The 12,004-nt window shown below is 44.0% G+C and overlaps 1 protein-coding gene across 5 annotated transcripts in view; it reads right to left on the reverse strand.

The window, feature by feature from the left end:
- The window catches only part of KIAA1217 (KIAA1217 ortholog), a 186,298-nt gene that overhangs the window by 4,778 nt on the left and 169,516 nt on the right, over positions 1–12,004 (reverse strand). For 3 of the 5 annotated variants that reach the window (XM_086742161.1, XM_086742157.1, XM_086742156.1), the window contains 3 exons: positions 8,455–8,609; positions 7,726–7,872; positions 3,947–4,066 (listed from right to left, as the gene is read on the reverse strand). In XM_086742161.1, the coding sequence (XP_086598287.1) occupies positions 3,947–4,066; positions 7,726–7,872; positions 8,455–8,609 (422 nt within the window). The remainder of the gene's footprint in view (positions 1–3,946; positions 4,067–7,725; positions 7,873–8,454; positions 8,610–12,004) is intronic. The other 2 variants (XM_086742158.1, XM_086742159.1) reach the window with 1 other exon arrangement.

The raw sequence follows: 12,004 nt of genomic DNA on the forward strand, positions 1-12,004 counted from the left end.
GGATTACTTAGTTATTCAGGGCCGTTACCTTTACAGGACTCTTTCTTTTCCCCCAAAATAAATCATTATATTCTCAGGGGAAGTGCAGACCTCACGAACTCACCACTCTGTTTACTGCTGCAAAGCCATGTCTGAAGTTGTCATCTGATTCCAGCACTGCTCTGTGCCATGCAGGTGGCCAGCATGGGTCGTTACCTAGTGCCCCTGTCTCATCAAGGCCTCCAGAGTATGCAAAAGCACACTTGTTATCTTATTTCCAGCACAGAGTTACCTTGACCCACTTCCTTTCCAGTTTAAAAAGTCCCTCATTTGTGTAAGATTGAAATTGAAAAGATTCACAGTATCTGATTAAGTTCTGCTGGGATGTATCAATGAGAGATTGATGTGGAGGGCTGACAGCAGGGCGCTGCGGCTTGCTAGCTCACCAGAGCCCCAAATGCGAGGGTCCGGCGAGCCTTGAAGGGAAGTTCTGTACAGGTAAAAGCTGATTCTCAAACTACAACATTTTGCTGCTTCTGACATTGCTCACAACTGAGCAGCACTGTTCCATCACAGTTAATATGATCACAGTTTAAGCATTTCTAAATCCCTGTTGCAGCTTAAAAGTACTCCTTCAAAATTACCAGTGGCACCTTGCAGTGCCCACGGAAGTACAGAATGAAACCTTGAGCTACATTCATTTACAGAAGCAACTCCGAACAGCACAGAGGGGTCATCCACTAGCTCAAAAGTAGTATATTCCCAGCAATGTAAATTTAAGGGGACCTTTTTCTTTCTCAAATAAGATCCCCTGGAGATGCTGTTTCATAATACCAGGCTTTTCTTTGGGGTGTGGTTTCCTAAGTGCTAGTGACAGCTTAGGATAAACATTAATCATCAGGGTGAGGAAATAACCTGAAGAGACAGCATGCCTACAAACAAGCAAGAGAGAAATCTACAGTCAAAAGCTGGCTCACCAAGAAGGAAATGGATCTGGCCTCAAGTGCCTGAAGGTAGCGAGCCAAAAGCATTACTGCCGATACTGCCTGAGACTAGAAGCTGACTCCTAACACACCAGAAGGGCAGATTGTACTTATATGAGCACCCAGAGGTGCAGGAGATCAGTCAGGATACTCTCCCAGCTGAGGTGAATGAGTGATGGTACAGAAATCCACGGGCTGGCTAGGGCATGTACTCTCCATGCATACAGAGGTTCACGAGGTATAGTTTCTACATCTCATGTGGTATTTTCTTACATACTGTCTGAGGATTTTACACAGAAAAACTTTACACACAATCACCACATGTCTACAAAGGCTTACAAGGCTGTGCAGCTGCTCCACGGACACCTTGACATCCCTCATATTTCTAAATCAGGAGGAGCGAAGAGACAAACCATAGAATCACAGAATCATAGAATGGTTAGGGTTGGAAGGGACCTTCAAAGGTCATCTAGTCCAACCCCCCTGCAAGGAGCAGGGACATCCCCGACTAGATCAGGTTGCTCAGAGCCTCATCCAGCCTGGCCTTGAATGTTTCCAGGGATGGGGCATCAACTGCCTCTCTGGGCAACCTGTTTCAGTGTTCTGCAACTCGCATTGTAAAAAATTTTTTCCTAACATCCAATCTAAATCTACCTCCCTCTATTTTAAAACCATTACCCCTCGTCCTATCACAACAAGCCCTACTGAACAGCCTCTCCCCATCTTTCTTGTAGGCCCCCTTGAGGTACTGGAAGACCTCTATAAGGTCTCCCCGGAGCCTCCTCTTCTGCAGGCTGAACAGCCCCAACTCTCTCAGTCTGTTCTCATAGGAGAGGTGCTCCAGCCCTCTGATCATCTTTGCAGCCCTCCTCTGGACCTTCTCCAGCTGGTCCACGTCCCTCTTATGTTAGGGGCTCCAGAGCTGGACACAGTACTGCAGGTGGGGTCTCACCAGGGCAGAGCAGAGGGGGAGAATCACCTCCCTCTACCTGCTGGCCACGCTAAACCAGTCACAGCCCGTGAGGCATCAGTGAGCAGGCTGACGCTGTCCGCACTCGCTGCTGAGAGCTGGTATCAGAACAACACCAGGGCTCACGGTCACCTCCAGCCCAGACTTGCTAAGTGGTAGGCGCCTTCCAGTCCCATTACGTGTCAGAGCCCCCAGAATCAGGTCAGGCCATCTAATGGCATTGGTTGCCTGTGGATATGCTGACTCAGTGCCTGAATCCCCATTTCTCTGTATCTTTTTTAGCAAATTCCATGTCTTGTTCCAAGCATCAGTGCAACATCTCGTGGTGTCATGGTACAATATATCACCATTTTAGGAACTGCTGCCTTTCTACTAAAATAAAACCAAAACAAACTTAATTTCCTCTATGAGTTTATCATGACCATAAGGCTCCATATTTAAAGCCAATAAACATTCTTTCCTGTCAGATGACAAAACCAGATCTCATTACCCCTAATTTCCTGGGCTCTGTGTTATTCCAACAAATAGCAGTTTATGGCAACTACTTGGCAGCACCTTTCAAAGAAACATTTGTGCTACAGGATGTGCACTGTCTTAGTGGTGACCCAGGTTTTCGTGCAACAGTATGATGATCTTCTCATTCCAACACCAGCAGTGATGAGGACAAACAGAGATACATTCACACTTTTTTTTTAGTGTAACACTATCACACGCTCCACAATACAGCAATTTTTCCCTTTTACTCATACCTGTGAACCTGCACTTTCACTCAGCCAGGTGTTTGCAGCTTTAGACCAGAGCTGCTGTTTGGGCAGCTCCAAGCCAAGTCCTTGTGTGCAAAACCCTGACCTGCCAGCAGTACCTTCTGGGGGACATATGGATTTTGATGCTACTAATACATCAGAGACCACCATCTAGCTGTCACCTTGTGCTTCACAGCTGCAGTGCCCTATGCAGATGCAGCTCACTGTGGTTAGGGCAGCTGGGTTCTCCTCTGCCTGAGGGACCTGGCAAAGTCATTTTCTCTCTCCCTGTCTCAGTTTCTGTTAAATTAAGTTGAAGTGCAATGTCTGCCATAAAATCACTGAGGAGCAACTTATGATGCCACATCAGAGAAGGCATTGCTGCTATTTCCAATTTGCATACACACACAAAATGCCAAAGTTGAAATGCTGGGCTGAGAGCCATAACCCCTTCATTGCAAACTGGCACATGGCTGACAAGCTTCTATGCCTGCGTGATTCCCTAAACCCAGCAATGACTAAATTCATTATTCTTAAACCTTAAAAAGAGGTCTGCAAAAGCAGAAATACTTGTCCTTTTCTTCCTCCTGCACATTGGCTGCCCACTCAGGCCAATCAACTCAAATGGCAACCCCAGTCCAGACACAGCTGTGAAATTCACCCCAGTTTGGCGATGGCCCCAGACACATGGCATCTCCTCTAAGTCCCATCACCCAGCAGTGAATCCTGGGCATTAACTTTCAGAACAAGGGCAAATTCAGCCCATCCACCTTGACTCTATCTTCCCACAAAATGAATGGCATTTCTGCATATTTAATAACTATTTCTAGGACCAACAAATGAATCAAAATAAAGCAGAAATTCTCTAAAGTGGCTCTTGAGACTGAGAGAAATCACTCTTTCTCCTCAAAGTAAGAACAAAGCTAGGAGCGATGCCTTTCACCATCCATTGCCAGACCAGCACTGCCAGGATGTTCCGAGGAGTATGAACATCTCCTTAGCAGAAACTGATGGATCCTCTTTTAATTTTGATTTCACAGAATCACAAAACTTCCTGCAACCCTTGTATAATTACTGATGAGACACATAATATAGATTGATATAACGTTCCATATGAGTGTTTCTGAGCCATACTGAGACAAAAGGAAAGAAACCACTGGGCAGTGGTGGGTGGGGGTTAAAGAGAACAGGACACAAGATATAAGATTAGTTTTGAAGGAAAGAAGGTTAGGCCAAGACTGAGTGGCATGTTTACAAATGCCACTTGTTACCTTCTTTTCCTTGTGATGCATTAAAGTCCCAGGCCTTATGTCTTTAACATGTGTATCATTTCTGGACTGTTCAGCATGACTGTTTGAGTTTACATCCATAAAAGAGCACTTCTGGAAAGCCTAGGAAATAAATACTGCAGGTTATCAGGAGACCAAAGTAGCTGTTTTACAGAAATGTCTGGAGATGACCTACTACAAAGAGAGCATTTGTTTTCAACATTCACAGTTCAACAGTATTATTTACAAGCTGATGAGATAACAGAGATTTTTAGACTATCAGACTAAGACAAATAGGGCATATCCTCCAATCTGCCAAGACCGCACTCTAATTCATCACACTGACCCCAATGTCCCCTGCAGCAAGACAAACTTGATTTTTGGTTCTACACCTGGGGAGACGAGGGCACACAGAGGTGCTGCAAACTATCCAAACTTAAGCATGAAGCCCATAACAAACTTTGGGCTTGTGATAGTACCTACTTCCTAGTGTTTGGTATCTCCTCAAAATCCCCACCAGATTTATTTTGGCCTTGACCACACATCACTTAGTAACTAAACCTAAGGTCTTATGTGTTAAAATAAATGAATCCCAAAGCTCAGCTCTCTTTACTCCATTACTGTCCCCAAACACTTCTCCTCTGCTTCCCTTATGCCTTCTCATCTCCGTTCCCAGTGAGTATTAGCAGGAGGTTGCTGTTTCCCTGGATAGGACAAGCAGAGAGGAAAGAGAGATTTTCTTTCCCAGACGTTCTCATCTGGAAGCAATCTATACATTGCCTGCAGAAATGTGAGGAAGAGGTGAGAGCAGTAGGCCTTACACATCCAGTAAATGAGAGAAGGTGGCATCTAGTATCTCTTCCCCATCCCTTGCTGTCTACCCAGCTCCCAGATTTGTCTATCTCACATCATGCAAGAGCTATGTAACCCCACTTCTCCCCACAGAAATGGCTATTAAAACTTGGAAATGTGTCTTTGCCACAGCCCTCACTAATGCTCCAGATGGTGACAGTCCACTTCAGGTTCCTCCTGGTCTGGAAACACCCCAATATATGGGCTTGTGAGCCACTGGCCTCCCACTGCATGTACCCCAGGGCATGGCCTGGAGTTTTCATCTGGCTCCCAGATCCAGAGGAGCAGAACCATCACTGCCACCACTGCGCAGTGCTGGCTCCAAGTGTGCGCCACCAGGATTTCTGCAGGACTCTAATGGCACAGTCTGCCATGGGTGAGATGTACAGGCAGGACATCTCTGCCAGCCAGGGGAATGAGGGAGGAGTGCTTCCAGGAGTCAAACACACTGTGACATGCAAGATTGTATTTGTATACCATGTATAAGGGAAATTATTTAATTCCTGGCAACTCTCATGAAATTAATAGCCTTGATTACACACTAGAACCAAGCCTGTTCTTTAAATATTGTACTCCTCATATGTATTGTATTTTATGCAAAATCAGAAAAGTAATAATAATAATGAAAAAAATCCAGTGCAAAAATCAAGGCGTAGAGTTTCTTCTGGTTTTCCATCACATCCCATTTTATGTGTGTACAGACCAGAGTACCTAAGATGATCTGAAACTATTAGAACAAGTAGTCTCACTCCTCATAACACACGGTATGGACTTTCCCCAGCTTCCCATTTGTGAGATCCGTGATGGGGTTTTGAGTGAGGCATACCATCTACAAAACCATCCTCAAAGTCCTTCAGACTTTAAGTGATGAAGAAGACACTATTTCCCTTGGTAATGTATTTATTTATCACTTTTGCTCTGAAATACCTACAACAGTGCCCAAATACATTTTGTTCTATAGCAGCTGATATTAGTATGCCTTTTTTTTTTTGCTAGATTAAAAAGGTACCTCCCATGAAGGTACCTCCACATTGTACTCAAGTCTCTCCTGAACCTTCATATTCTTAACAGCCTTTTCAAATAGGGGACACATGGACACTTCAGTCATGGATGCAGCAACCCAGTGCTGAACTCATTGATCCTGTACAGAGATAAAAACACTCCCTGTTGTCACATCTGCACCCAAAGCAGACACTAACTTTATGGCAACACCACTGACCTGGGACCTCCCATCAACTTGTTACCACAACTCCTCTTGCTTTCCAAGACATGCAGTTGTGGTCTGGCCTATTATTTGTCATTCTTCATGTGGACTTTATATTTCAGTTTTGATTAAGCTGATTTAAACAGTAAGGATTTTAAATGCATTTCCAGGCCATTGATGAAAATACAGAGTGGCACTGGCTCGCAGCTGGTTTCTGTGGGACCTGACTGTAAACACCTGCTTCAAAGACAAAGCTTTCAGACCCAAACAGCTTTCAACTGTCCTATGATTTTGGGGTTTTTTTTTGTATACTCCATGGTGCCAGGTTTTTATCAGAATGTTGTATGATGTTTGATCAAATGACTTACAAAAATGTTTACAGGTAGACAACTCAGTTTCAGCAGCAAAACCTGCTAGGTGAGTAAAAAGTGTTGTTTGTTTTGACAGATCTGTGTTCCATTACATTGTGTTTATTAGCATAACTGTTTACATCTGTCCTTTAGTTCTTCACTGACTGAATCTTGTACCTGATTTTCCATCATTCTGCCTATGAATGATATCACACTAACAAGCCTGTAACTCCTGGGTCAAGCAGTTTGCACTTTCTAAAAATGTAGCTCATTCCCTGCTGAGCTACCACGTCTATTTGTCTTCCTTAGCTCCCCTCAGCCCCTCTTTCCAGACCTGAACCTCCATTTCATTGTCATCAGTCACAAAGCAGTTGGGTTGCTTTCCTGGAGACTGGAGACAATGTGACAGTTTCACTGGTCTCAGTGTTCCTGTCGCACTAGCAATCAGCACACAAACAGGGAACAAGGGTAAACCACTGCAGGTAAACCTGCAAACTAGCTGTTTGAAGCACTGGTAGGTAAGAGGTGAACAGGGTGCACCCACCACATGTAACAGTTGCTGCTTAATATCCACATCTCCTGCGCTGCAAACATTCCCTGGGCAGCACCAAAATCCACCTTTCTGCAGGTGGACAGCAGCATCATCTCATTTCATGACAAGTGCTCTGAAACACCCCAACAACAGAAGTTACAGACAGTTAAGCTGATCCATGTCTCCTTTCCTCATGTGGGCATGGACAAGGACAGAGGGTGCCCCTGGGAAGCTGGAACTCACTCATGGTGGCTGGAATAGTTAACTTTTACTGCAGCATCGCCATCACTGAACGAAAGCAGCCCATGTGCTATCAAGTAAATGACCAGCAAGAGAGCACTACTCCTACGGCGCTGGGAGAGTAACGTACCAGTTCACACAACAGGGAACAGCAAATGTTTCAATATTCAAACACTGCAGGAAACATTGGACCATGGAACAGAACAAGTGAGTGCAAGCTGCCAGGAGCAGACCCCATATTCTCTGTTCCCACCAGTGTTAACACGAATAACGGGCTCTCAGCACCTTGCCAGTCTCGTACTAAGTGAGAAATGCTAGGCCAGGGACAACCACACCTAATGCACACCAATATTTCACTTGTCCCATCTATGTGTGTAAGATTCTCCAGTGGTAACCCCTGCATTTTTGACCACTCTCTCAGCTCCAGACCTCTTGAACAAAATTTGGGTGGTGCTTACAAAATGCGTACCACCTATTGCAATAAAGTGGGACCAGGTGAGACTGGCACACCTACTTTCCTTCATGCTCTGAGCTAGAAATCGTGCTGAGGCCCGACAAGTGATATTGGGCACAGGTGTCTTCATATGCAACCCAAAGGACCTACCTGTAATTCTGCCATTATTTTATCTCCTTCCTCTTCCTCTTCATCTTTTGCAGCTGATGCTACAGCAGGCCCTGTGCTCCGAGACAATGCCTGATCCTCTTTAGGGGCTTTGGATTGTGCTATTTGCCCAGCATCTTCACTGCATTCCTACAAGGGGGTGAGAAAGCACAGACAGACAATACAGTTGGAGACCTCCTGATGCAAAGCAAACACAGAAAATCCAACCCTACTGCAAGGTCCCTCTTCCTTTTTAAGGAGACTGCTTCTTCATCAGTTCAAAAGCAACCAATATTGCTGATGTGACAGCACGTTCATAGATTAAAAAGCTTCCTAACATGGACTTCCCTCCACTTCCTTCAGGGAAGAGAACCTAATTTGCAATGTTTCTGTAAAAATGGTCTAAAATCAGAGCTGATCTTCCTATCCGTGTAAGGCGTGCTTTTTTATTTTTGATCTTCTTACCATTCTAAACAAAAGCAGCCTGCAACTTGCTGTCTACATTGCTAGAAGATAAGAGCAGCAAGACGCCTGTAAACAGAACTGATCAAACCTTACTTATTCATTTGGCCTTACAGTAGTGTTTCCTGGTAAGCAGTTTCAGTAGCTCTCCAGGACGTAGCTCTGTCTCAACGTATTTTGTGGTTTATAGACACAGCCCAAGCCTGGGAATGTTTCTCTGTGCCAGTCACTCATCAACAGTCTGATTGCCTAGAGTCTGAATCAGCAAACCTTGACAGCAGCAGCCTCTTTTCTGGCTGCATAGATGACATCTCCTGATCTCGTTGTGGTTAGTCCTGAACCTGGCAGGTAACTGCGCCGCGGAGGTGGAGGAGGTGGAGACTTGGTCAGTTTGTCAGTATCCTGTTCGCCATCAGGAACTTCTTCTGCAAGTACACAGAGCAGCACAAAGTGAGCACAAGTGAAGGAAGGAAAAAAGTATTTACATCCCTGCATCAAGCGGAAAGGGAAAATATGTCTTAAAAGGTCCTGCTGCTGAGTATGTATGAACAGAAACAACTTTGGGATTCAAGTGGAAATGCCTTGATCAAAAGCAGACAGTGCTGTACTTGCACAGAAATAACATGTCACTTCACCCAGAAATTCTCAGCAGAACTTACCCCCCACATCACTGTGTCTGGGTTTCAGCCCTTGGTGTACAAGTGTGACAGCACAGCACACTTCTGCAAAGCAATCACTTGTAAAGAAGCATATAAGGTGCAGGTTCAGCTGGGTACCTGGTTATAGATAGTGCTCCTCTAGCCTCTTTGAAAGTGTGGCCACTGACGTGACTACTAGCAAGACACCAAACTGGGAGGCTTCTTGTTGTTCTCAGCAATTCTGAAGTAACCAGCACACATTTCTGTTCTGCCTGGGAGGTGCTGCTGGCCCCGGAGAGGAGCTGAAGAGTTTCGTCCATCTTATAGTTGGACAAAACTAGCTAAGTTCACACGAAGGCTGAGAGGGAAAATGTAAACACTGCTCTGAAGATGCCACCTCTCCAGTTCAATGAGTCCTCTTGCTCCTGAGCAGGGCAGGTGAGCACCAAGGGCAACTGCACTCGCTTCTCTTCTAAGATAGCATTTGTTTTTACTTTACTCACTACTAACTATTCCTGGAATGCACAATTTTGCATATAAGAGCCCTATAAGTGTATTTTGCTAACCCACAAAGACTCAAATACTAAATCCAATAGCTGAGCAGAGCCAGCGCTTGCTTTCCAAGGAGAATCTTCAAAGAGAAGACCAGTTTCTCAAACTGGTATTTCCCCACCACAATACTTCCCCATCCAGCTGCTACTTCCCCTTCCCCGCTGTCACTGAATGGCATTTTTTCCAGAAGCACCATAACATTGCTTGCGATCTGTCCCCGTGTTTTTCGGGTCATAGCCTAAGCATCATACATGGCAACAGCCACCACGTTCACATGGCTGTCTACAACATTTGTTTTCAAGAGTGAGAGAACGACCTTTCTGCAGCAGCTACTCAGTGTTATATAAACAGCTGGAATAAATATAACCTAGAAAGATAAAACCTCCTGCTTTTGGGATTACCCAGCTGTTTAGGGCTAAGTGTTCCCTCTGGGCAAGTTATTGCATAACTCCCCACTCCTGGGGCTCTGTCAGGCTCCTCTGATGTGCCAGCTGGCCCCTGGGGCTGGGCAGAGCCCTTGCCTGACCCAGCCTCATCTTTGTTCCCTTCTTAGCTCAAATGTTCTTTGAGAATCCTTAAGCTTAACGAAATGCTCTGTTCTATTATCTCCCTCCCTGCTTATCTGGCACTCATTCGCAGGCTTGCAACAAGAGTGAATTTCCAGATGCACTTTACATTAGACTGCTTCTTTGGTCAGTATGCACCACTAAGTTTTTTGTGACATCAGATGTACTGTTGCTGTAAAATCAGAGTAATTCTCTAAGATGGTGTTTAGCAGACTATGATGTGGAGTCTGTGCAAATCCCTACTCCTTTTAAAGGGCTCTACCCATCACCCTCAAACTGGTAACAGCTCTGACTGCAAGAACACCAAAGTTTTTCTCACTCTTAATAAGAGCAAAGCTGGATGAGAGACATGGAAGGCACAAAGAGTGATTCCTACCAGCTCTTTCACATCTGTGAGACATTCATCCATCTCCATCTTCAAAATGGGAAATAAAAAGGAAAAACACAGGCAAGAGAAATTGTCAGTGAGTGGCAGATGCACAGGCCATCCAAGGCTAATCCCCTCACATCCCTTAACTGGAGTTATTAGGGAGAGGTTGTGATGGGGTTTGCTCACAGCCAATGCAAGAGCACTGGGCAAGAGGTAAAACTTCAAAGCTGGATTTTTATTTTCTTTACTAAACAATTTTATTTCCCCAATCTAAATAGGAAGGAAAAAAAAAAACTTTGGAGAAAAAAAAATGAGGAAAAGACTTTATTCTAATACTTTTTTTTTCCCCATGGCTGAGTTCTTCTAGCATATTTACAGAGGGAGAAGTAAATGGACAAGTACAATTCACTCAGTTGGAGACTAATGATGATCAAAACTGCTACTGTATGGAACATTCTTTGGTGCCAATGGGCTCAGCACTTCTGTGAAGAAAATGGGAGTTGTACATCACCATCCAATTCACTGAACTGAAGCATTCTTCAAAAAACACAGCATTCCAGACTGGAATTAATACAAATTTCTGCTAGCACCAAAAAGAAATCCAAAATGTCTTAAAACAATCTCAAAATAATAATGCCTGCCTCAGGCAGACTCTGTAGTCAAATAAGCAAGTTATCTTTAATGGAAGCTACTAATCTCTCAGCACATGCAAAAACCAGGACATTCTCACATATGAAGGCACAAAGAGAGATGAAGGAGCCCAGCTTCTAATGTACACTCTAGAGACATTCCCCATATTTTTCACTGAACAATCCTGATAGCATGAGTTAGAGTCAAGACATTAAAGAAGTATTTACAGAGTCATCTGCAAAATTGCGTGAAGTGTGTAATTTTACTTTGTTTTGTGTTTTGCAAGGGGGAAAATAAAAAAAGAGTGTCTTAATTGGGTTCTGTGTGGAGAATGGCTGAGACAACATATTCCAGGAACGTGATCTATCTGGCTTCTGCAGCAAAGCCAACAGAGGAATTTGCTAATTTATGGCCAAAATGTCTTACGCACTGTATTAGTAGGTAGGTGGTCTCTCTTTTCTGATGTGGCTCAGTTTTCCAGTCTATAGCAGACTGATATTGAAATTTTCATCTTGAATCATTCAAGAGTTGGGTGGCATATAAGATATTTAATCAGAAATGTTTTGCTGTTTCCTTATTTATGTTACTATTATAGGATTCATTATGCACAACAGAAGGCAAATGTCTCAATCTCATCAAATTTCTCCTTAAATCTGCTGGCTACACACTGTGCAAAATTGTATTCTGGAAGTGGATTAGTTAAGTATGTGAGTTACAAAACTTCTCTGCTATTGTGTTCTGCAGTTTCTAAGATGTCACAGCTCACTGCACCCATACAGTATTCATTTTCACTGACATTTTCTATTTATGCCACACATTATATGATAGCCAGTAAGCTCACTGAACGGTGACAGAATTCTAAAATTATTTTATGAGGTTTTATGAGAATTTATGTTAAACATGTATGTTGTGAAATATCCAAGGAGACAGAACTTGTCAGGGCTAAAGGTGCACCCAGAACAAAATGCTGGATCTGAAAACACTCTTCCCAAATTCTCTCTGAGTTTGTGTACACAAGCCCCAGGGGATCATTTTGCAGCTATCTACAACCCGGGTATGCCAAC

The sequence above is a fragment of the Chlamydotis macqueenii genome, chromosome 2, assembly GCF_036417535.1.
Source record: "Chlamydotis macqueenii isolate bChlMac1 chromosome 2, bChlMac1.mat, whole genome shotgun sequence".
NCBI classification, from domain to species: domain Eukaryota; kingdom Metazoa; phylum Chordata; class Aves; order Otidiformes; family Otididae; genus Chlamydotis; species Chlamydotis macqueenii.